General features: G+C 46.6%; 1 protein-coding gene across 9 annotated transcripts in view; it reads left to right on the top strand.

The window, feature by feature from the left end:
- Positions 1-22924, top strand: part of LEF1 (lymphoid enhancer binding factor 1) — a 71581-nt gene that overhangs the window by 23681 nt on the left and 24976 nt on the right. For all 9 annotated transcript variants that reach the window (XM_032108308.1, XM_032108307.1, XM_032108309.1 and 6 more), the window contains 2 exons: positions 17873-18005; positions 21967-22057. In XM_032108308.1, coding sequence (XP_031964199.1) covers positions 17873-18005; positions 21967-22057 — 224 coding nt within the window. The remainder of the gene's footprint in view (positions 1-17872; positions 18006-21966; positions 22058-22924) is intronic.

Genomic DNA, 22924 nt, shown 5'->3' with positions numbered 1-22924 from the left:
ATGAATATTGGTTTAACCTGCAGCCTCACGTAAATCCCTTTCAGACCAGTCTCCCCACTGCAGTAGGATTTGGTACCGTTGCTGTTGCACCCTGTCCTGTGTCTAGCTGTGGCACTCCCTCTAGATGGCAAAGAGGGGGTGAGAAGAGGAAGGCCTGGGCAGTGGGAGATGGCTCAGCTCACTGTGGTTTAGGCTGGTTGTAAACTGTGTTGCTCTAAGTGCTCGTTCATCTGGTTGTATTGCAGGTGGCAGCTTTTCTTGGGCCAAGCAGCCAACCCACTAGCAGCCTTGGGGGACTACCCTTCTCTGCTCCACAGATGTTAGGGAAAGGCTTCCTTTTCTGGTAGCCATCCAGAAGGACTCAGTGGTTCCCTAACCAATGTCTGGAAGATACGTGAGAGGAGACCCATGCTTAGCACCTCTGAGTTTGTGATGTGCAAAGTGTGCTTGTAGTTGCACATGCTGTCAGCACTGTCCTGCATGTGGCCTGTGCCTGGGGGAGGCAGGGGAGAGAAAGGTGCTGCTATTTTTGTTCCAGTGGTGGTTTATGATGGTTGTTTCGTTGCCTAGATATCTTACAGTGGGTGGCATTCACATCAGACACTACCCCACACCTGAAAAACAGAAAACAAACAAAAGCTGAGATAAGCGGTACTTTAAGGAAGATCAAAAACTTGCCTGCATGTTTCTTCTTCTTGGGGAAGCCTACAGTACTACTGACAGATCAAATGCAGGTTTAGGTGTGTATTCATGGGGTCTTGGTGGGCCCCACTGTTCCCCTCTAAAAATAGCAAATGAGTGGTATTGCTTAGAGGATATGACAAGTTTGGTATGAATCATCCCATCAACACAGGAAAAAAGTATTCTCTGAAAAGATTGTTTTTGACCCTACGTATATGGTCAAACATTGCCTCAGAAGCTGCTGGGACAGTGCAGTGCATGGTGGGGGATGGTAAAATGGCTGTGTTTCAGGCCATGATCACATGAAACACACTTCTTTTTACTTCATCTATGTAACAAACTTGCAGTGGTGCACCTGGCACTTTCTGAGCCTGTTCTATTCTCCTTTCAGCTTGGCTGTGCTGGAGCAGCCCTTGCTGGTGCTCAGCATGCACCTCTGTATTTCCAGCCCTGTTACCTCAGACGGGTTGAACCCCAATGGCCGAATGAAAAGTGTAGCATTGCCGAGCTGTGCTCCTGCTGAAGGTTTATGTGCATCTTCATTTCACTTGCATAACTTGCATATGTAGGGGCTACTCTCTGCTGCTATTGCTATGCAAGAAGTCAGCCTCTAAACTTAGCTCTGAGCCAAGACATCTTCCCCCGAAGATGCACAGCACTTCTTTTCACCATCACTGCTGACAGGAGGGGGTTATATAATTCAAAGTTCCTCTTTCAGTGCTCTTCAATGCCTGTGCTTGCGTTTTGCCCTTCTCATTTCATGCATGGTGACCCTTCTGTTGCAGCAGGGTGAGCGGTGCCAGGCTGTGCCGGTGTCGGCAGCGGGGCCAGCGGGTGCCTGGCATGCACGGCTGCGGGAGCTGCCACTGGTGTTTCAGAGGGCACCGAGCTGACTCTTCTCCGATCTAAGCAAAATCCTGTGCCAGCTGGGTAATGGGGAGAGATTAATGACTGCCTTGGAAGCCAGTTTTCCAGCCTACTGGCCGGAGGGCAAGCATCATGATAGTTGTAGCAGCTGGTTTGGAGAGGAGGGAAATGAAGGGAAGATAAAATTGCACACCCAGAATGCCAGGGTAGCCTGTGTCCATGCTTTGATGTCTTCTCCCTCCACACCCTCCTGTGGGTTAAAAATGAAACTAGACTGCATTTATAATGGGTGTGTGAATATCTGTATTTAGCTGCTGCAAGCAGGCTCCTGGACTGAATCCTTGTATGTGGAGAGATACAGTTTGGCCAGATTTTTTTTATTTTCTGTGCTCTCATTGTGGGGACTCACAGACACATGTCATCTCATCAGTTCGGACATCACAGAACTAACAAATTCTGACATACATGTACGTGCTGGGTTATGAAAAGGGATAAAGGGAGATTAAACACATTTTAATTCCTCCTTAATGGCCCTGAAGTGTCTAAGTCATGGTTAGGACTGTGGAAAGATGGCCCATTCGGGTCTGCAGTGAGGACACAGACACACATGTTTATTTCCAGTGAAATAAACAAATGTAGCTGCCTCTAAACCTCTGAAATCGATTTGCACATCAGGGAGAAGCAGGGCTGAACATCCTCCCCGCAGTGCCCATTGCAGAGGGCGGGAGCCATCCTTGCACCCTCAGGAAGGCCAGGACAAAACACGGGGTTCCTCCCGAGTGGCAGATGGGGTTTGCATGTGGAGGCAGGTAGTTCAGAGGAATTGTTTGCCTCCTGTTACTGTGCATCACTTCTGCATCCACTTCTGCATGGCGTGCTTTAATCAGCAGCCCTCCCCTCTTGGCCCCCAGGCCTTGAAATTCCACAAAACCCAATTAAGAGAGATGAGAGAGCTCTAGCATGTATACATATGAAATTTCAGAAGGCTGAAAAAGAGACTCTTAATACCATAAAGCCTGCCCTAAAGTAAAATTTGCATCTGAAATCTACATAGTTAACCCCGTGAGGAAGGCAGTGTAGATGAGTACAACTTCTTTTCCCCCCCAGAGGGGTAACTTATCCAGGTCTGCTCGGTTTGGCATCAGCCTGCTTGCTGAGGAGTGCTGCAGAGCAAGCCCTGTGCCTCATATACAGCCTGCAGAGAGCATCAAGGAATTATAGCTCCAACTTCAGAGGCTGTACTGCAGTGTCCCAAACAGAACTGAACAAAAAACAACCCCAGCCTGAGAAGACCATGCAAACTTCTCTAGGTTGGTCACCAAAAGCAGGCTGGGTGCACGAGGTGCTTGTGTAGACTCACTAAAGGAAGTATTCAAGACTGATCTAATTATCACATACAGATTCAGCACATTCAGCCCAGGGTTCCAGGTGTTTCATGCTTTACTAAGCGGGTACTACAGCAGCTTGTTTAAATTGCCCATCATGAACTGCCCTGAGAAAGACACCCATCTTTAAAAGAATCACAAACAAACAAAAAACTCTTGGCAAATCCACTCCTTTCTGTATCGCTTGAGTGTTCAGAGGGGAACTGGGGATAAAGCTTTATTCCCCTTCCATGCTTTTATCTATCTCTTTTGCTATCTTGTTTGTATAAGATACAAAATTTCTCCTCCTATTATCCTACTTACAGCTTAATCACATACTAATTGGAGACCTTCCTTCTGTTGCTCTGATCTTTTTTGAGTCTCTGTATCCTCCCTAAGAACAGTGCACAAGTACCCTCTTCAATTAAGAGAAATTAAACAAGAGCTAAAAACTCTCATCTGAAGGCTGTCCGTGATTCCCTTGGTTGACAGCCATGGGTTTGGCTGTAAAGTGGCTGAAATCTGGGGAGGATGGTGGTGGGGACTGGGCAGCGTGCTGGGAACACAGGTAAGTATTTCCCTGCAAAAACACGAGGCCTCAAAGCTGCTTTTTTTATTACCTCCGGATTCTGCAAAGGGCTGGTTATCTCACGCTGCGAGCCAGCATGATCAAAGCCCCGGGAAAGGTCAGGCATTCCTCCAGGAGTGACACTCAGCTGCCGGCAGCGCTCCTCCAGCCCACAGCTCCCACAGCCCGGCTGTGGCACCACACTGAAATCCTTTATCTCGTTAACGAGTGAACCTACAGATTAGCCAGCCTGGCCTTAGCTTGATGTTGAGAGCATGTAACACCTGGCCTGGCCCTTCTGAAGAGGAAAGGTGGTTGTTTTTTAAAAAAATAATGTTGTGGGGGAGGCAGCATTTCCTTCCTCTGACTTAGAGTGAGAGAGTTAATGCTGATAAAAGCTGTGCTCTGTCTCTATGCTACACCGAGGGGCTGCGCTCTTCACGTTCTCAGCTCCTAGTTCTGTGCAATTGATAAAAATGGTGAGTGCCAAAATCCTGGGTGTATGAGAAATCACCTACGGTGTCTTCCAGTGAGGGGATATTGTTTTCTCACTGTTTTGATAGACTGGCATTCAATTACTCACTTTGAGCTGGTTGTCCCCCACAAGCAGCCTGTGCATGGACAGGGAGGTTTGGGAGGGCAAGCAGAAGGAAGAGGTGTTTGAGATGAGCAGATCCTGTCTGTCTCTGCTGCCACACATGAGGTGCCATATTTTTGCATCTCTGCTAGTTCAGTGGCATGCTGGAGCACATCCCTTGAGTAGGGGTGACAAGGATTCACCCCATGGCTCACAGTCCTGTCTCTGGCTGGCTGGAGACTGGCTGTCCTTAGCTTGGTTGGTTGGAATAGGGTATTTGCCATCCTTGTCTTCAGGCACGGGTGCTGAAACTCTGAGAAAAGTAAGGGGAATTCTGCCTGTTTAGTGGTGTGAATAGTGTCTTGGCTGTGAGATGGTGGAATTATGTTAACTGCCTGGAATTTGGGGTAATTTTCAGTTTCCAATGAGGTTAAGGTATCCTTATACTAGGTGTAGGATAGAAGTAAGAGGGACCATGCTTTCTGTCCATCAGAAAGGGTACTTTCTGCCATAAAGCGGGAAATAAATATATTTTTTTGGAGCAGAGCACTTGATTCCTTGATTAAAAGGTTGAAATGAATGTCCCTTAATCTGTCTCCCAGCCTGTTCCTTGAAAAGAGGGGCAGTAAAAATTTGCCTCATCTGCAAATAAACGTGGCAAACTGTGTAGCTGGCTGTGGACATGTGGCCTCTTGAGCAAACTCAAAATGTCTGTGCGCAGCATCCATGGGGCCTGCAGCAGGAGTCCCTGTGTCTCCCACCTGAGAGCCAGATGATCCTCAGATCATCCAGCTAAAAAGTCTGCTCCCTGTGCAGGAGAGAGGTGAGGGTCTGGTCCTTGCCTCTGAAATGCTGGCAAAGGGGAAGGAGTCTGCCAGTTCTGGTAGGAGCAGGGGAAAGAGAGAGAGAGGAAAGGAGCAGGAGAAAAAAACCAAAAAATGGTCTCCGGTATGTTGTTGCCGACCTCGCCCACATTGCTGGCTGGGGGTGGCAGCAGGAGGGGTTGCTGGGTGGGAGGGTCGCCAGCGGAGCTTGCCCAGCCCCAGTGCCAGGCCAGGCTGGCCACTGCAGCAGTTCCAGGGTTTGCTGCCCCTCAGCAGTGGATGTGGCATGGGCAGGTCTCATGTAGATCCCTTATGTGTCCACACCAAAAAAGAAAAGGATTAGTGTTGCACTGGGGCATCTCTGGCACTCTTGACCATTTGCCCTGTCAGCAGTGGATGGGGGTGAGGGGCTGAGTGCTTCCCCAAGCCCTCCTGGCATGAGCTACTTTTTTGCCTGATAAATTGTTTAGTGGTGTTTTGCAGAGTCTAACGCACTGTGTTGCTCCCAAGCGCCGCCTTTATTGCAATGAAAAGTACTGAGGAGGGATGTAGTTACGATAAGAAATTGTCCATCCCGGCCTCTGCCATGCTTTGGGGGGGGGAGTTAATTGCACAGGGGGAGACTAATTGAATGAAAAACCGAACTGTTGGTAATGACAGGGTGATGGTAAACTTTGGAAGTGCCTCTTTAATGCAGTTGAGCATAACTCTCATATAATGTTTGAGTTTAGCAGGATTGAAATATAATTGCAGGGTGACCCGTTGCTACTAGTGGGGCTCTATGTGCAGCTCTAAGCCCATCTGGAAGGGTGATTTACTGGAGGCTTGGGCAATCAGGCAATTTAGGCTCTTTTTTTTACGATGTTTAGGCTTCTACCCATGTTATAAAGCACAGCCCAGGGCTTTTATGAGGATGTAGGTGCCTGCTGCACAAAACTTAGGTTGTGGGCTGGGTGTATTTTTTGCTTTTAAAAGTGATTTTTAAATTTTAAAGGGCAGTTCTTGAATTTAAAAAAAAAAATCAAGTCTAGCAGGAAGCAGAAATATCCTATGCAGGATTTAAAAGGCATCATGTGACTTGTGCATACCAGCAACCTTTTCTTAAGCCCTGTGGCCAAGTGGGTGAAGGTGCTTAGATATAACAGACCAAACTGAGTGGGGTGGGAAGAGGGAGTAGGTGAGTCCCATGTTTCTTCCTGTCTCCCCCCATCTCATGGGCTGCCACCCCAGCCACTGGTGTGTCTTCAGGTCCGTGCCCAGGACAGCCATGCACCTGCAGGGGTAAGGCCTGAAAGCTGAAGGAAATGCCTGGTTTTAGGGAGCCTGAGGGTGCTGTGCAGATAAATGAGCCAAGCAGGGCCGGGGGACCCAGGAAGCTTCCCAGGGTGAGTACAGGGTGATGGAGCAGAGGCAAGGATGAGTGGTGAACAGGGCTGGTGAAGAGTTAGAGGAGAGCCAATGCCACCAACACAGGGAAAGATGCATTTTCTTAAAATCATAGAATATCCTGAGTTGGAAGGGACCCACAAGGATCATGGAGTCCAACTCCATGTCCTACAGCATAGGACACCCCAAGAGTCACACCATGGGCCCCAGTTTGTGTCCAATCGCTTCTTAAACTCTGTTAGGATTGGTGCTGTGACCACTTCCCTGGGGAGCCTGTTCCAGTGCCCGACCACCCTCTGGGTGAAGAACCTTTTCCTGATATCCAACCTAAACGTCCTCTGACACACTCCATTTTGGGTCCTGAGGACTCCCTAGGTCACAAGTGTGTGTTTCCATGAGGATAGGCAGCTCTTAGGGGCTGATCTAACTCCAAACCTGATGTAGGAGCATCCCTTCAGGGCTCTTTTGTTGGATTCCCTCTGCGTCTGGAGGCAGGGTTTTCCATGAGGTTGCTGTATCCACTTTTTGGGGAGCAAAAAAAAATGTTTCCTAAGCTTCCCTGGGAGACACAACCTGCAAGCACAATAGTGGGGTGCTCTATATTATCTGGATATCCTTTTTCCACTCCTCCTGCAAACAGGCAGCTTGCACAGGTCCATTATTATTACAGTCCTCCCCTCACTGGAGTCATCTCCCACTGTCAGCCCACCACTGGGAGGTGTCAATCCTGGCTTTTTGTGTCTTCTAAGAAGCCTTTTGGCAAACAAGACTAAAAATAATGAGCATTTAGATTTTGTCTCAGTAGCTCAGCATCCAGCAGTGTTATGTGGTAGGTTTATTGCTCCTCCTTATTTCAAGAGTCCAAATGAAACATTCAGCCTTAGTGGTTTGGGCCAAAACCCAGTGTTTCCAGCCCTGCTCCTTTGAGCCCATGCCTTGTTCGGGTCATTCTTTGCTTGTCCTTAGCTGTGTGCTGTGATTTTTGTATTTTTAGCTACATAAAAATGTAATTTTAGGGCATGTTTTTGTGTCTCATTGATGTGACAAACCCTCGTGGGAATGATCTATAAAATTAAGTTAGTAGCTTTTCAACACTTTTGTTTGTACTGAAATCATCTTGCACAATGTGGTAGAGAACTAATTCCTGTTGTGACCTTCTACTGATGGTTCAAATAACCTGTCTAAGAGACATCCTGTTTCTGGAGGGCCCTATTGCTTTAATTCCTGTTAAAATTGGTTTTGTCTTCTGTGGAACAGTGCTGCTGAATTTAAGTACTTGCAAATGCGTTTTACCTCCAGATAAACGTTGCAGTTTGCATTTTCAATCCCAGTGAAGCTTTAGCAGACTGCTACTTTTGGCCTAATGATTTGTACGTTTTTAGGGATTTTTTTTTTTTCTTTTTTTTTTTTAGTTTAAAAATGAATATTTTATTTTAAGCCTTTGGACCATCTTGCCCACATCCAATGATGGATGTCTAATGAGATGACTTTTTGCCTCCACTAAATGGTTATATTGTTTGCACTGATGTATGCTAAGACTTGATGCGTTAAATCTTTGGTCATTAGCCGATGCCATTAGCAGAAAAGTCCAAATCACTTAGAGCTGGGACTTAAGACTTTTCATTAAAACCCAAATTTGCATGTTATTGGATAAATCTGTTAATACGGTTTAGCCGGACTCAAGGAAGTTACTTGAAAACTTTTTACAGTGCGTAGGCAGGGTCAATGATGCCTGAGAGCCTCAAATTTGGAGAAGATGCCCCCTCTGAGGGCATATGCTGAGCAACCCCTGCATCCCTCCCACCCAGCCCTGCCTGCCCCCGCAACCCCTAATGCCGTGCGTGCAGCCCCAGCTGTCAGCACTGCACTTCATAATGGGATCAGGTCTGCTCCACTGCTGCCAGGAAACCCCCCTGAAGGAGCTAAAATCCCAGCAGCAGGGTCTCCTCACCTCATGGCAAATCGGGGCAGCCTTTCCTGCCACTTTGGAGCCAGAGGCAGTTTGGCCTTGGCACTGGTTTCCCTGCAGGAGTCTTCAAGCAGCATCAGTGCAGTGGGGAACAGGGCTTGCCAGGAGCAAAGGCCAGCTGAGAGGAGTCATTGACATCATCAAATTCATCACTCCTCCATCGTCACATCCATTTCGATGGTTTTTTCTTTTTGTCCCCTGTTTTTTAGAGGGCAGATGAGGCAAGAGCACTTCCCAAAACATCAGTCATGTTGGGTAGCTTGACCAGTCCAGCATGATCTCTGCTTTGCTAGAAGTAAGAAGTTGCTGCCTGGTCAACCTCTAAGTTGCAAACTTAGCTGTGGTGAACAGAGGTTTTGAACACGTAAAGGTGTGCCACGTGCTTGGACAGGTGTCAAGCCCTTGTCCTTACCTTCTATATGTCATAGCTAAGATTTTTTTCCCCAATACGTGTCATACTCTTGCATTTTCTTAATCGCGAATGTCTATTCAGTGCACCTTGAAAACTGCAGCTCAGAGAGAAGTTGACCCAATTCTCAGTTTTCTGGGCCTCTGATAGTCTTTGTTATGACATATGGTATTGAATAGGCTGTAACATAGACTTAATATAAATACATTTAAGAGAGGTCCTATTTCAAGCACTTTTGATCCACTGTGTGTGCAGTGCCGAAAGGCATCTTCCTGTCACCAGGGTGCAGGATGGATTTTTTTCTTGGTTCCCTCCAGGAGCCTGGGTCTGTATCCTGTGGGACCTGAGGAGGCCGATGAGGAAAAGTCATCCCATCCTGTGACGCACGCTGTCTGCCAGAACAGAAAAGCTGGGCTTCAGAGGTTGTTGTCGTCGGACAGCCCGCTTTCACACAACACTTGTGTTCTTAAGTAGTAGAGGGTGTTTTACTTGTCTGAGCCACTTCCAAGGTCTGAATATTGGACTGAAGCACATCCCTCTGCCTGTGAGAGAAGCAGGGGGTCTGAGCACACTGGAGAAAATGCCAAAGTTGTTGTGAGCAGGGATCCTGATAACCTTGAGGCAAGCAAAACAAGCTCGTGTCTTCATCTTAACTCAGCAGACAGCTCTGGTGGCAGAAACCAGAGAGGCTTTGTCCCCAGGGAAGAGATGAAGATGGCACAAGAGGTGGCACCAGGATGGACTCCAGCTCCCTTCCCCCCACCCAGACCCCCTGGGGCTCCCTGTCACGTAAGACTGTTCCCCCCCGGCAAGTGGCTTGGCTGTGGCCACTGGCTCCTCTGATGTCCAGCGGGCTTCCTCTGGTGGCTTAGGACAATTGTCCTTATTGTCCAAGCAATCAATAAGCCAGAACTCTGCAACCCAGAGGCTCAAGCTTGGGCTTGTTAAAACATTGCTGGGCCTCTGTTCTCTTTAGCCAATAATGAACCAAAAGTGTTCTGGACAGGTCAGGAAACAATGGGGGAAAACACCTTTCCAGCTGATGGGCGTATGTGACAAGGATGCACTAGGCAAAAGAAGGGATGCTGCACAGGGTAAAGGCCCATGGGGTGTGTCACCATCCAGAGTATTTGTAGTGGCAGCAGTCCCATTTACCAGGTTTTTGGGGGTGCTAAGAGATTCCTGGGGTTGAGTGTGTGATTTGATGATGCAGGTTCCTGTTTGTTGGGTGTGGGGCTTGTCTTTATATCAGGAAAAGCGTTAGCTGTTCAGGATGGCCAAAGTTAAAGGACCATCTTGCAGAAACCAGAGCTTAAAACAAACACTGGCTGTCAAATTGTGGAGTGTTTGCTGGCAGTTAATCTCCATCCAAGAGAACCCATTGCTGAGTTTAGAGAGTGAAATAAGATGCTGCCAAATATTGTAACAGGGAAAGTTTTTTCTGTGAGAGTGTACCTTTTCTGCCAGTTTAATGCCCTATCAGTCATATTTCTAAAACCAATGGGCTGTGTAAAACTAGGTGTAATCTCTGTATATGTGAACTTGCAGTACAGAAATTGAAGTGGGCTTGTCCTCCCGTGGTCAGAGCCTTACAAGACCTGCCTGGCTCCCCACATGGCTCACCAGCACTCCAGGTCTCCCCACAGCCTTCCTGAGCAGGCAAGAACAAACAAATTAAGAAATCATGGGAGAGAAGAAAATGGAGATAGCAGGGGATTTCTAATCAAGCTATTTTAATACTGGGTGTGCTTTAATCACTTACTTAATGGCAGCGCTTAATGAACACTTGAAATAAAGCATGTTTCTGTCAGAGATTCAACACCCGTGTTTCTAAAGCTGTCTTGAGGGAACTCAAATGCTTATTACAACTTTTCAGCAAAAAAAAAATCACAGTTGTGCTATATTAATTTCCAAGATTGAAGGGGAGGGAGGGGTGAAAAAGTTGGAAAAAGACAAGAATGTAGACAAGGCAATAGTGGTGGTTGCTTACTAGCGTTGCAATTAACCTGAATTTAGTGACTGATAGTAATCCATCCAGATAGATACTTATTCTAGGCTTTGTCAAATCACATTTATGCTTTCCTTTGCAATGCTCCCCTGGCTGTTGCACTGAATTTTTTATTGCACACCAACCCTTTGGGCTTCAGGCAGAACAGTTTTCTCCAGCTCCTCTTGCCTGCCCCTGTACACTGCCTTGTGCACTTCCAGCTGTGACACCCTCTTGCTTCAGGTGCTGATCTTTGCGCCTGTGGACTGTGGCATGATACTGTTGGCCATGAAGCTGCCTTTCCTGTGCATTGCAGACAGAGACACTTGCTGCTGGGCTTCCCAAAAAGGAAAGTGGTTTGAGCAGCTGGAAAAAGGTCACAAACTTTTCCTGCTCCCAAATAACCATGGGAAGGTCTAGCAAGGGTCCTGTGTGCCTCCTTCACCTGCTGATGTACTGGCAGCTTCTTCTCTCCAACTCCTGAGGGCTCCTGGCATGCTCTGACTCTAGTTTCATGATGCAGTGTGTCCTGGGGAGATGGGGATACTTTCAATGACTGACTTAGAGTAACTTCCTTGTTCTGCCCTTTCCTGACTCCCAGCATGAAGTGCAACTTAGTTCAATGGTGAAGAGTTGAATACAGTACGTGAGGAAAAGGGGGACCAGGAGGATTTTTTTCTGACCTTGTCAAGCCATCAGTTTGCCCCCTGAAACATGCAGTTTTGATTTTAGTTTTGTTCTGAGTAAGTGTTAGCAGCTGTAAAGCTGTAAAGTTTCACATCAGCATCTATGCAGCATTTCACTTCACCTCCTCAAAATGGCGAGTCCCTGGGGTGTCCCCCCTGCTGTTTGTAAGCAAGAAAGGTCAGTGAGATAAATGGCCTCCCACTGCCCAGTGGTGAAGCAGGGTTAAAAGACTGCACCATTTTTATTTGTCTTTCATAAATCACAGTATTCCTAAGCCCCTGTTTCCTGTGAGCAGTGTGTTCCTATCCTTGTTCCTTTTAGCTTCAGGTGAGGCTAAAACCCCCCACCATACCCACTCTGGCATTTTCCCAACTGCACTGTCCAAGGATTGGAGAAGATTTAGAAAATTAGGCATAAAATCATCTCTGCTGTCATGAGCCTAGAAAGAAGCTGGACATAAAACTCTTTTCTCTAAAAAACGGTTTGGGGCCGGGGGAGTAACCTGAGCTCCCTGTATCTTGACCTTGCTGCATCTTTGCAAAGTTGTCTATGAAAAGGAACAGTACAATAACTCCCAGGGACATGGCAAATAGTAATTGCAATTACTGCTGGTGCTGATGAGCTTGTTTCCACTACTGGTAACTAGTCTTGGCCAAAACACCTTACTGCTACCGCCTCCTTTTCCACCACTGGTACTCCTTTGCTAAAGCCTGTCTATGATGAACCCAGACATGGGCCTAGTTTTGACATTTCTCCAAAACTACTTTCCTCTTGATCTTGCATTTTTATTGCAACAGCTGGTCAGCAAAGGCATAAATGCAGAGTTAGTTTAGCCATTAAAATGCTGTTGGTACTTTGAGAGGACAGCTGAAACTGCTGTCTTTCTGGGTTTGCTAAAACCTTCAGCCTAAGGATGATTTCAGGGCTCCAGAAAAGAGAATAGGCTAAAAAAGGGATGAATTTTTCTTATCTCTTCAGATCAAGGCCTCAAATTCCTCCACAATAACAGGACCATTTGGTCCTTTTACTTTGAGGTACTGCTATAGCAGTAGTGGAAAGGTTTGGAGATGTTTTGGTGGTGGGGTTTTTTTGAGGAGCTGTCTGTTGTATCTTCCCCCTAAATTTAACACTTGTTGTCAAGAAGTTAAAGCTGTTTCTTCAAATGACCTCCTCTTTCAGGAATGAAAGGTAATGCATGCATTTATTCATCCTTAAGTTGTTTTTTGTTTTGTTTTGGTTTTTTTGTTAACTTATTCTAGTCTTAATTGAGAAGATCATCTGCTAGTATCTGTAACCCATGCATAACTTGCTGACGGGAGAGGAAGAGTGGACACGCTGGGGCATTCTTTTGGCTTTTTAGAAGCGACTTTGTGTTTAAAGAAAAGAGGAAAAACAAAACAAAAACCAGCCCAGCACCTCTTTGGGTGTTGACGAGGGATGCTCGTGTCTTGTGTGCAGAGGCTTGCTTGCCTCACAGTTCTCTGCAAAGCTCCCTGCCTGCCTGCAACCTCCTTTGTAGATGTGTGTCCTTTGAAGGGTCATTAATTTAATATCTTTCTCTGTGCAGCAGCTGGAACAAATGGTGGCCCAGCTTCAGCAGGAGCTCCCAGCTGCCTGCCTCGCCCAGCACTGACCTACAGGCATTTTTGCCATGGCTGTCTCAGGCTTTTTATAGTTTTTGCACACTTGTTGCATATAGGATACCTTACAGGTGTGGGCCTTCACTGAAGCATTAGCTGGCTGTTTGGGGAGGGCGTGAGGTTTGGTTTTTTCTGCTCTTGCTTTTCTTTGGAAGCATTTCAAAAATGAGGGAAAACTTACTGGATTCAGACTGAATATGAGCTGCAGCATTTCACCACCAACTCACTAGAGATTAATCTGAACTGTCTCATAGTGTGCTCCTTGGATGAGAGGGCAGGCACATGTCTGAAATGGTGAGCGGCTCTGTGCGTGCAGGTGCGGCATTGCCAGTGCAGGGCCTGTGGCAGCAGCTGTGCCAGGGCCACAGCCAGGAGATTTCTCACCCTGCTCCTTGCCCTGGCAAAAATGCCTGAGTAGGTTCAATCTTAACCACTTGCAGACTGTGATTGCTGTTTGCAAGGGAAGTGTTTGCTGTTGTACTGACCTGTTCCTGCGTTGCTTTAACAGAGCAATAGCTTTAAACAGGTGTCTGGTGTATAGCAAAGCTCCTGTTGGGATAACGCCTACTGGTGGGTCAGGGCCCTCTTCCCTGCAAGCTCTTACCCTTTGCCCACCAACATTGTACTGGGGATCTGGGGGGTTTTTTCAGGTCAGTCATAAAACTGAACAGCAGTTTCATCTTAGCCCTAACTGGCCAAATAATTTGGCTTCTGCTGTTTCCAGTACATGTATGCTCTCCCAGTCTTGGTGGTATCCTTCAGGGGACTGTCCCCTGCCTGCACTGCTTCACTTCAGCCTGAGAGCACATGCATGGGAGAAGTAAAAGAGACCAAGCTGATGAGAAAATGTGCCCCAAGGAGGGCCACAGAGAGTCCAGTTCCCAAAGGATGCTGGTGTGGTCTGTGCTGCAAGACTGTGTTCTGGGACTGGAGCCCTGGTGGCCTTGTGGTCTCTGAGAAGGAGACCACCAAGGTTGAGTTGCTCAGGAGTGTCCCTTTGAGCTGAGTGCTGTGGGGCACAGCTGTATGTCCCCAGGCCATCAGGAATAGGCTATCCCTTTCCCATTAGCCTTTAGTGTTCATAACAGGTCACACATGCATGATAAGGTGTCCAAAAACAAAACAGGTGGTCTTCAGGTTGTAAATAACAGGTTCTCATATTTAGTAATTTACTTCTTTCAAATTGAGTGTCTTGAGCTATGCTGTATGTCCCATTTCCTTTACTTTCCAGGTTGCGTGAAGAAGCTTAGGCACAAAGAATGGAACTTCAGTGGTGTGGTGTGGTGCAGTGTGGTGTGGTAGTACACCATGTATGCAGCATCAGAGCATGGGACAGCTTCAACAAACATTCAGCTTCTCCATATTGTCTTGGAAATGAGAATGGAAATGGAAATTTCATCCTCATTCACTTTATTGTGGTTTTAGAAGCTGCCTGGGTACCTACTTGCACCAAAATGCTATGTTTTGGTGGGTGGATGAAGTATAATTTCTGTACTGAAATACCAAAGAACCTCACATAGGACAGTGTGTAATTATGTAATTGTCTCACTCAAGGCGTGTGGACTGATGGGGTTTTGCAGGAGATTTTCAGGCTGCGCTGAGGAGAAAAGGCGCTCTGTGGACCATGCCTGTATTAGATATAAATGTCACCAGTGTGCCAGGGAGAGCTGTGGTGGTTGTGGGCTTGGTCAGCAGGTGCTCAGTGAGCCATGGGGAATGGAGTTCCCCCTGCATGGAGGTCATGTTGACCAAGATTGTGTCTCTGTCAGTCTCTCAAGTTTTTCTGCAGTTGTGTGCATTGTCTTTGGAGGATTCGGGGAGACAAATCTAGTAGGGATGGCATGTTTGCGGGAGGAGGAAGCCAGTGGGTAAGGACTGGGATGCAGTAGAAGCAGTCTCATCAGCACAGTCTTGTACCACAGTGTGAGGCAGGATTTGGGCATGCCTCACACCCCTGGAAAGCACTAGTGCCCACTGTGAGCAGTAGGTGGTGGAAGGGGCTTTGGGAACATCCCCAGTCCAGATGTCCTCAGGGCAAAGGGTGCAGGGCAGTGTCCATGGGACTGGATGGGGTGCCTGGGGACAATCCCTCACCCCAGCCGGGGTTGGGAGTGCTGAGAGGGTGGCGAGAGGGGCATCCAGGCCTGCATACGAGGTCTCGGTCTCCTGCCCTGAACCCTCTCTGTGAGGAAAGCCCAGATAACCCATCTGGGTTGCCTTGTAGGGCAGGTGCTGTGGCAGAACCACTTCAAGTCCATAGGGCTTTTGGCAAATACGTCATCAGGCCTTTGCCCTCCTGGTTTTTTATCTTGCGTGTGTCACCCTGTGCGTCCTCCCGCTGTCAATCACTGTGGCCATCTTGGTGGGACCAGAGGGAACAGGGAGGCTCAGCCTGTGCCCAGCAAGCCACTGTCTGGTGTTATGCTGGGGTGACCAGCAGGATTTAGCTGCCAGAGCTCCCTGGGTCTTCCCAAAGCAGTGTGGGGCAGGCAGGCTGGGAAGCTTTGCATTATTGCTATTATTTATCGTTACTTTTTTCTCCCAGTTTCTGGCTCTGCAGACCCCCAAATGCTCTTAATGGAGATATGGCCCGTTTATATGTTAATTTTAAGCCCGCTGACAAGCGGTTTGCTTTTCTCCTGACTTCTCACGGTTCCTTCGCCCGTTGAAAGCCGCTGCCATGGGCTTAGGGGATAAGGTGCCGAGAATTAGAAAATAAAATCAAATCTGCAGGATGCTGGAGAGCAAGAGGGTACAGGGATTGGCATGCTCTAAGTATAAACGCGTGATTTCTGAAAGCAAGGAACCCTGATACCAGGGGCGTGCATGACAATTACATCCAGTACAATACAAAATGTTAATTACTAAATTTTGAGAAATTAATGCTGATTAGCAGCTGTGTGTGTGTGACCTAAATACATCTATTGCTTATCTTTATTCATAATATTCAGTTTATTGTTGATAAAGTAATGGCTGAATGGTGGGCTGGCTCATAGCTAAAGACTGAGGCCCGATTTGTAAATCATCTGAAATTTGTTGGCATCTGTTTTTTGTGGCATTTATACGGATGGAGAAGATGAATAGGAGTCTGAGGTATCCCCTTTTACAACTCAACTCATAGATATTATTGAGAATTCATATTGCTTTTATTATTTGGTCATAAAAATGGACCTAATGCTTGTTGGCTTTAAAACACCTACTAGTGCTGCTTTCTCTCTCCATCTTGCAAAATATAAGACAAGGCCGAAGCTTAAATTAAAATCCTCAGGTTCTTATCTCTTTCCCACAGGAAAGCAAATCTGTGTTGAAAACCGTAAAATTAAGAGGAGAGCAAGGATAGCATAATTTAGCAAAAATTCATGGCACCAGATTCTGAGCTATATGACTGGAGGGATAGGTCAGACATTAAGAAGATAGTGCCTGCTAAGGCAAGTTCCTTAAGGTGGTGCTCTGGAAACAAGGAAAATGGAAAATGCTGCACTGGTTCCCGTTTGCTTCCTTTCCTCTACTCCTACCGGCCTTAACAATAAATTGAGTTGTCCATTTAATAACCTGTCTGCTTCCAGAAGTCCAGAAAAATCATGGACTTGTGCATGGAGCTATGTCCTAAAATCTGCTTTGTGCCAGGATTTCAATAGTGAACTCAATGAAAATTAATTTTATTGGCCTCATAAATTATTTTTTTTCTTAATTCCTTATGTGCGACAGGCTGTCCTTGCTGTCAGTGTGTCTGCCTGAAGGATAGCTTTATTTTTTGGGGGGGTTTATTAAAAACCTGTTTATTCCATAATTATTTGTGCTAAGGGGCAGGGTAAAGTGGCAGGGTACAAATGAGGAGTGCCTGGTACATGCTGGCATCATTACTATGGCTTGTCCCACTGTGGAAAGAGCAAACTGAGTTTCAAGCAGTGTTAATAATGCAGGATTTCATTGGGATTGAGGAGTTCTGTTGTCTTGCAACCTTGATCTAAGGGCATAATTGTGGACAGGATCCTTCCACCATGCTGCCTGCCTCCTCCCCTGTGCCTCCGCACTCTGGGAAGTGCTGGTGGGAAGTGTGCATCTTTCCCTGCATGGACATCACCTTATGGCACCCATTTCAGAACCCTCGTGGGTGTTTGTAGCACTTTGAGTTCTCCTTGATAGTCAGAGGCCTCCCAGCTGTCCCCGTGCACTCAGCAGGTCTCCCCTCTCACTGACCCCCTTGAGAGGCCACTGCCAACTGCTTATGTATGAAATCAGGCTTCTAAGGGTGCCCTTTTAGTCACCTGGTACACAGACCAAGAGTTTTCATCCAGAGTGTGTAAAACTGCAAGGGACAAACTTGCCATTCCTCTGGTGATGGTGGGGGTTTGTCCCAGCTGTGCTGTGCCACGGCTGTGCAGGAGAACAGTGGAGAGGAAGAGGGAAGTTGAGGAAGCTTGTGTTGCTCTTAAGGCTGGAGATATGGCAAGCCTGTACTTTAAGCCTTCTTTTTTTAAATGCTGTTCCTGTAACCAAAGGGTTTCTTCAGCACTGCTGCTGACTCTGCTGTCCTTAGGTCACAGCCCTTCATGCACAGTGCCTGCCTGCCCAGCACATTGCTCCTCCTGCCCTGCAGCTCTCCATTTGCCATTTCCGCAGCCCTGTCTCAATGTGTCCCAAATGCCTTTCTTCCTGCTCCCGGCCCCCACCCATTTCCCTGCATTTCCTCAGTAGCTGCATCCCTCCTCGGGTGCCAGTGGTTTGAGGATGCCAATTCTGGCAGCAAACCTGGTTTCCATCCACTAGCCCCAATGTCATGTCTGTCCATCTGTTTCCCCCGCTTCAGCAATGCAGATATTTTAAAACAGCATTTTGGAAATGTCGTCTGGTTTTTTTTTTCAAAGCAGAAGCCTCACTAACACAATTTAACTTTTGTCCTTCTCTTGCAGTCCAACAAGGTGCCCGTGGTACAGCCTTCTCATGCGGTTCACCCCCTCACCCCTCTTATCACCTACAGCGATGAGCACTTTTCCCCGGGGTCACACCCATCTCACATCCCCTCTGACGTCAGCTCCAAACAAGGTGAGCCCATCCTTTCCCAGCACAGTGGAAATGCAGGGTGGTCCTGGTGCCCTCCATGCTGCTGACAGAGCTTTATTTGTAATATTTTAGAGGGAGGCTTCCAGATGCATATGCCCACTTTCAGAGATGGCAGTTCTGCTGTGATGCTGATATTTAAATTGGCGACTTAAATTTTTATGCTCTTTCTAATGTGATAATTCGGGCTTGTTTTTCTCATCAAAATCTTTCAAAATCTCGGTAAACAACAGCCAGTCTTCACCATCTCCTGTGGTGCCCAAGGCTTGCAGCATGCAGATGCAGAAAGGGCAACCTTCCCTCACCTTTCCGAAAACAGAGAGACAAGTGCTTCAGAAGTGGTGTTATTGAAACTTTTTCTTTCACTTTATTTTATGTCCTTGTATTCTAGCTGTCCATTTTCTTCTATATGTCACTTGGCATAATCAAAGCATTGCCCATAAAAATAGTTTTGAGCCTGTGCAAGTAAAAGCTTTACAAATGTGACATTTTTGAACCTTCTTGTGCTGGCTGCCTTCTGCAGAAAGCATCTTGTTACATGTCTGAGTCATGGATGTCAGTTTTCTCTGCACCTCTAGGACTCCTTAAGGCAAACACAAAAGCCTCCTAGATCCACATCTGGGAATGTCAGACCAGCCCTGCTCAGAGTCAGTCTGCAGGCCCCCAGGGAAGAGCAGACAGTCTCCAAGGTGTCAAGCCCAGCCTGTGCCAAGAGCTTTTCCCAGTACTCAGGAGAACCCAAGGGATTCCTGGGAAGGGTGTGCTTGCTTGCAATGGGTTGCAGGAGCTGGGGAGGGATGTGATGGATACTGGCGAGATGCAAGGGGAGGACTGGCCATGGCTGTCGCGGGTCTGAGCCAGGGTTTGGGTAAGCACCTGTGCAGAAGAAATCTGCATGGGAGACCTGGTGATGAGGAGGAAAGGAGCGAGAGCAGAGGGTTTACAAAGGCATTCACTGTAGTCTGTATATCTGCATGGGCAGGAAGCCTGTCAGTGCCATGACTGGTCCTGGAGGGTGCTTCTCCCTGCCTCTGTCTGTGCTGGCATGTCCCACCATGTGCTGTGACACCCAGTTGACAAAATCGTGAAGCTCTGCTTTACCTGGGCACACATCCACATGCACAGTAGTCCCATTTATCTGAAGAGGCTTCTAGTCATCACTGTTCAGGGAGAGAGACTTTTTCTTCTGTCTTTCCCTGAATGCCTATGCTTTATTTTGGCTGTGCTATGGAGATAATAACATGGGCTACATCCAGAAAATGCTATGGCCTGTTGGTTCTGTGTGTCTTTTGCTATTTGGTGGTTACTTGTTTAGTTTTTTCTAGGGAGGGAGAATACAAAAAGCACTCTGCCTGGAAAGCCTGGCCTGTAGATACATATATAATACCTCTTTCAGACTTGGAAGAAGCAAGTGGAGACCTCCTGTCCTCATTTGTCTTCTTCCTTTGCATCAGTGCCCAGGAGAAGGATATTCACACTCATTCCTTGAAATCCCAGGGGTGCCACGCGTTAAGAGAATGGGATTTCCACCTCTTGCTGAAGCTGGCTGTGACAGCTGGGGCACAACCCGCTGCTGCAGTTTGTGAGCTCAAGAGGTTTTTGCTTACTGCATGCTGAGTTTGCCCTCCTGTGCCCCATTTTTTTGCCTTTACCCCAGTTTATTTTTGTATTCCTGTACAGCAGACCCCAACTAAACAACATCTGGTTTGTTGTTGCTGCTGCACATCCTCTCTTCTGCCGCTTCTCTACCCTCTCCCCTGTCCAGCACCCCACCAGTCACATCCCCATCCCTGAGTGCAAGCCTGCCGAGGGGCTCTGCCAGGAGGCACAAAGCTCATTGCCCTCTGGTGTTCCTGAACGGGCTCTTGATCCCTTTGCTCGGTGTCTGGCAAAGATGGCAATGGATGATGTGGATAATGCAGCCTGGAGACTGCTGGTTTTGTCTGGGATGGTCTCCTTGATGTGTGTGGTCTTTCCGTCCATGCTCCCTGTTTCGGCGCCACCGGCATGTGGGAGCAGCCGCACTGAAGTAGCCCATGCAGTAGCTGCAGAGAGGATTTTTCTTTTCCTCAGGTCCTCTGCCAAATGCCTCCAACCATTGTTTCTGTCCTTGCCTCCCACTGTGGGTCTGGAACAAGGCAGTGCCCTGGCTCCCTAGCCCTGATGCCAGGATGCCCTTCTCCCACCAAAATCCTCCAACAAGGGGGTCTGCAGCAGCTTGCCCTCAGCACTGCCTCTTGCACCCAAGGCACTTTGGGATGGACACACAGAACCACCTTCCTAAAGGCAGTTACTTTTTTTTTTTAATTTTTTATAATTTTTTTCTTTAACCCTCTTGGGAGAACTTGCTTTGGAGAGTAGTGGCCATGTGGTAGCTGTGTGTGCTCCTGTGGGCATTAGGTGCTGGTAGCCGTCCATAAGGGGCCAGAAGTTTTGGATTAGCAATAACTATTGTGCATTAGTTAAGAGAGAGCAGTGTTGTCTCCGTGGATCAGAATTGCAGATTCTGGAGAAGAAGTGGCCCAGTTCCTTGTGCAGAATTTGTTCTGGCAGGGGCAAGGTCATGTCATCACTTCCAGGAGCATCAGTCATCACCAGAGATGTGAGAGATGAGACACTGGGCTTCTTTAACACCTTGTTTGGTTTTCTTTTTTTAACCACTCGCAAAGAGTGTTCCCTCTCATGTAAAAGCCCTGGGATATGTAAAGTGTTTCCTTTCCTGTTAGCTACCAGCTGTTTTACACCTTTGAAAAGACAACTGGTCAGAAATTTGACTCTCTCAAGTTGTGGTTCCAAGTCTGAAAATTTAGGTTTTTTCAGACAATAACACCACTGGTATTATTTTCCATGCTTTCCTGTACATGGTCCTGACAGATATTCTTCAAATCTTGTAATTAAATTCAGAAGATTTAAATACAAACTGGGAGGGGAATAAATCAGTAACATCAATCTATAAATTAAGTGTCAAGGTAGCATATGCTCAGTCTTGGACCTTTGGAGTGTCACCACATTAATATTTAATACCCTTTTAAAGCAGCTGATTTAACATGTGAAGTAGACTTAACAATTCCTTCTGCTTCACCCCCTCTTCCCTAAACACATTTAAATAAATCAATGTCTTTGTGGCCTCTGCAACTGTAATTCCATGTCTCCTTGGGGAACAAGGTTTAGGTGAAGAATGGAGACCACAGACCCTTTTGGGATGAGGATTAGCTTTAATCTTGAGGTGATTCTTGCAGTTGTAGGACTCTGTGTTCTGGGGAATGTGAGCTGATGGCTCATTCCTGATGGGACTCTTATTTTTCCATGAAATACTACCATTGCAAAACAGATTGACCTTGGAGCCCACAGGAGTCAACTTGATGAAGAGCTTAGTTGGAACTGGAGTGACAATTGGAAGCCAAATGAATCATATCAAGTGTGACCATTACAGGCCTGAAAACGATTCTTAATTAACCACTGATCCTCTGTGGTAGCAAGTTTCCAAAATCTGTAAATCCATAAGGGAACCCGTGAAAATATAAAAGTAGCAATTTACCTAATCTAGTAGCTCTGCTGTGCTGCCTCTTCAACAACGCTTTATTTTCCCCTTGTTTCATGATGTGTTAGAGGAGGTCCTCAGGTTCCAGTCAGGTTTGGTGAGACCATTGAGAGGACAGTAGCACCTAATGCACTTCACAGGAGATCTAAACTTGCACAGGTCCTTACCCATACATTTATTTCCTCCTTCCACATTGTTTTTTCCAGTATCTCCCTTTGAATTGCAGTATTGTGTGCAAATTGTTTGAAAGGTGGCCCATGGAATCTTTTGCTTTTAACACAAACCAAGAAGGTGGTTATTTCTTATCCAGAGTATTAGTTCCACTGTAGTATTAGCTGGGAACTGTAGGTCATATACGGAGTATTTTGAGGAGAAAGTCACTCATTCTTCTGTGCTTTTTAACAGGCATGTCCAGGCATCCTCCAGCTCCTGATCTCCCTACCTTCTATCCCTTGTCTCCAGGGGGGGTTGGACAGATAACACCACCTCTCGGCTGGTAAGATTTTTTAGCTTCTTTTCAGACAGGTGCATGTTCACACCATTTGCTATTGTTGAATCAGTCGCAGCATTTACAAAACAATGTCATTCCAGTAAGAAATCCCTACTTTATTTTAGTTGAAAAGATGAAAAAATGTCGATCTTTGAAATGAATTGAATCTGTTTTTCGAACACGTACAGAAATTGAAGTGTACAGATTTCACTTTGAAGTCTCTATGTTTCTTATGGCTCAGATTTGTGGCTCTTAGCTTTTGGAAAGATAGCAGAAAACAGTTCTCAAGGAATTAAATGTAAATTTTAATAAACAAAATTGCAATTAAGCTTTTGGAAAGATAGCAGAAAACAGTTCTCAAGGAATTAAATGTAAATTTTAATAAACAAAATTGCAATTACTCAGGAGAGGGGAGGTAAGAAGGAACTTTGAAGTATGTATGCATGGGGAAATCTTGAAACTGCCCCAAATGGAGAACAAACTTTTGTGGTCTGCTGCTTTTTACAGTTTCTGTATGGAGAAAAGCCTCTGTCACTGGGATCTGGCTGCTCTTGCTAATACTAGCACTCTCATGATCTCTTGCTGCCACTCAGGGTGGAGGAAATGTGGTATTTTTGGAGTAACAGATTTGGCAGGGTGCTTCATGTCTACTTGGGGTAGATATGTACTTGCCTTCAGTTCTCTTGGAACAGGGAATAAGGAAACTCGGCCATAATTTCAGTGCTTTAGAATCTGTATTGTGACTAGTCTGTGCCCACGCAATGAGGGATGCAGATTTTTTTTGGTTTTAATGTCTCCATGGGAGGGAAACATGATCCAGATGACAACAGGCAGAGAAAGTAGAGAGCAGAAGATGGTGAAATGCTGTATTGC

The sequence above is a fragment of the Corvus moneduloides genome, chromosome 5, assembly GCF_009650955.1.
Source record: "Corvus moneduloides isolate bCorMon1 chromosome 5, bCorMon1.pri, whole genome shotgun sequence".
NCBI classification, from domain to species: Eukaryota; Metazoa; Chordata; class Aves; order Passeriformes; family Corvidae; genus Corvus; species Corvus moneduloides.
The sequence above is the reverse complement of the archived record's forward strand: the minus strand, read 5'-3'. Positions and strand labels throughout refer to the sequence as shown.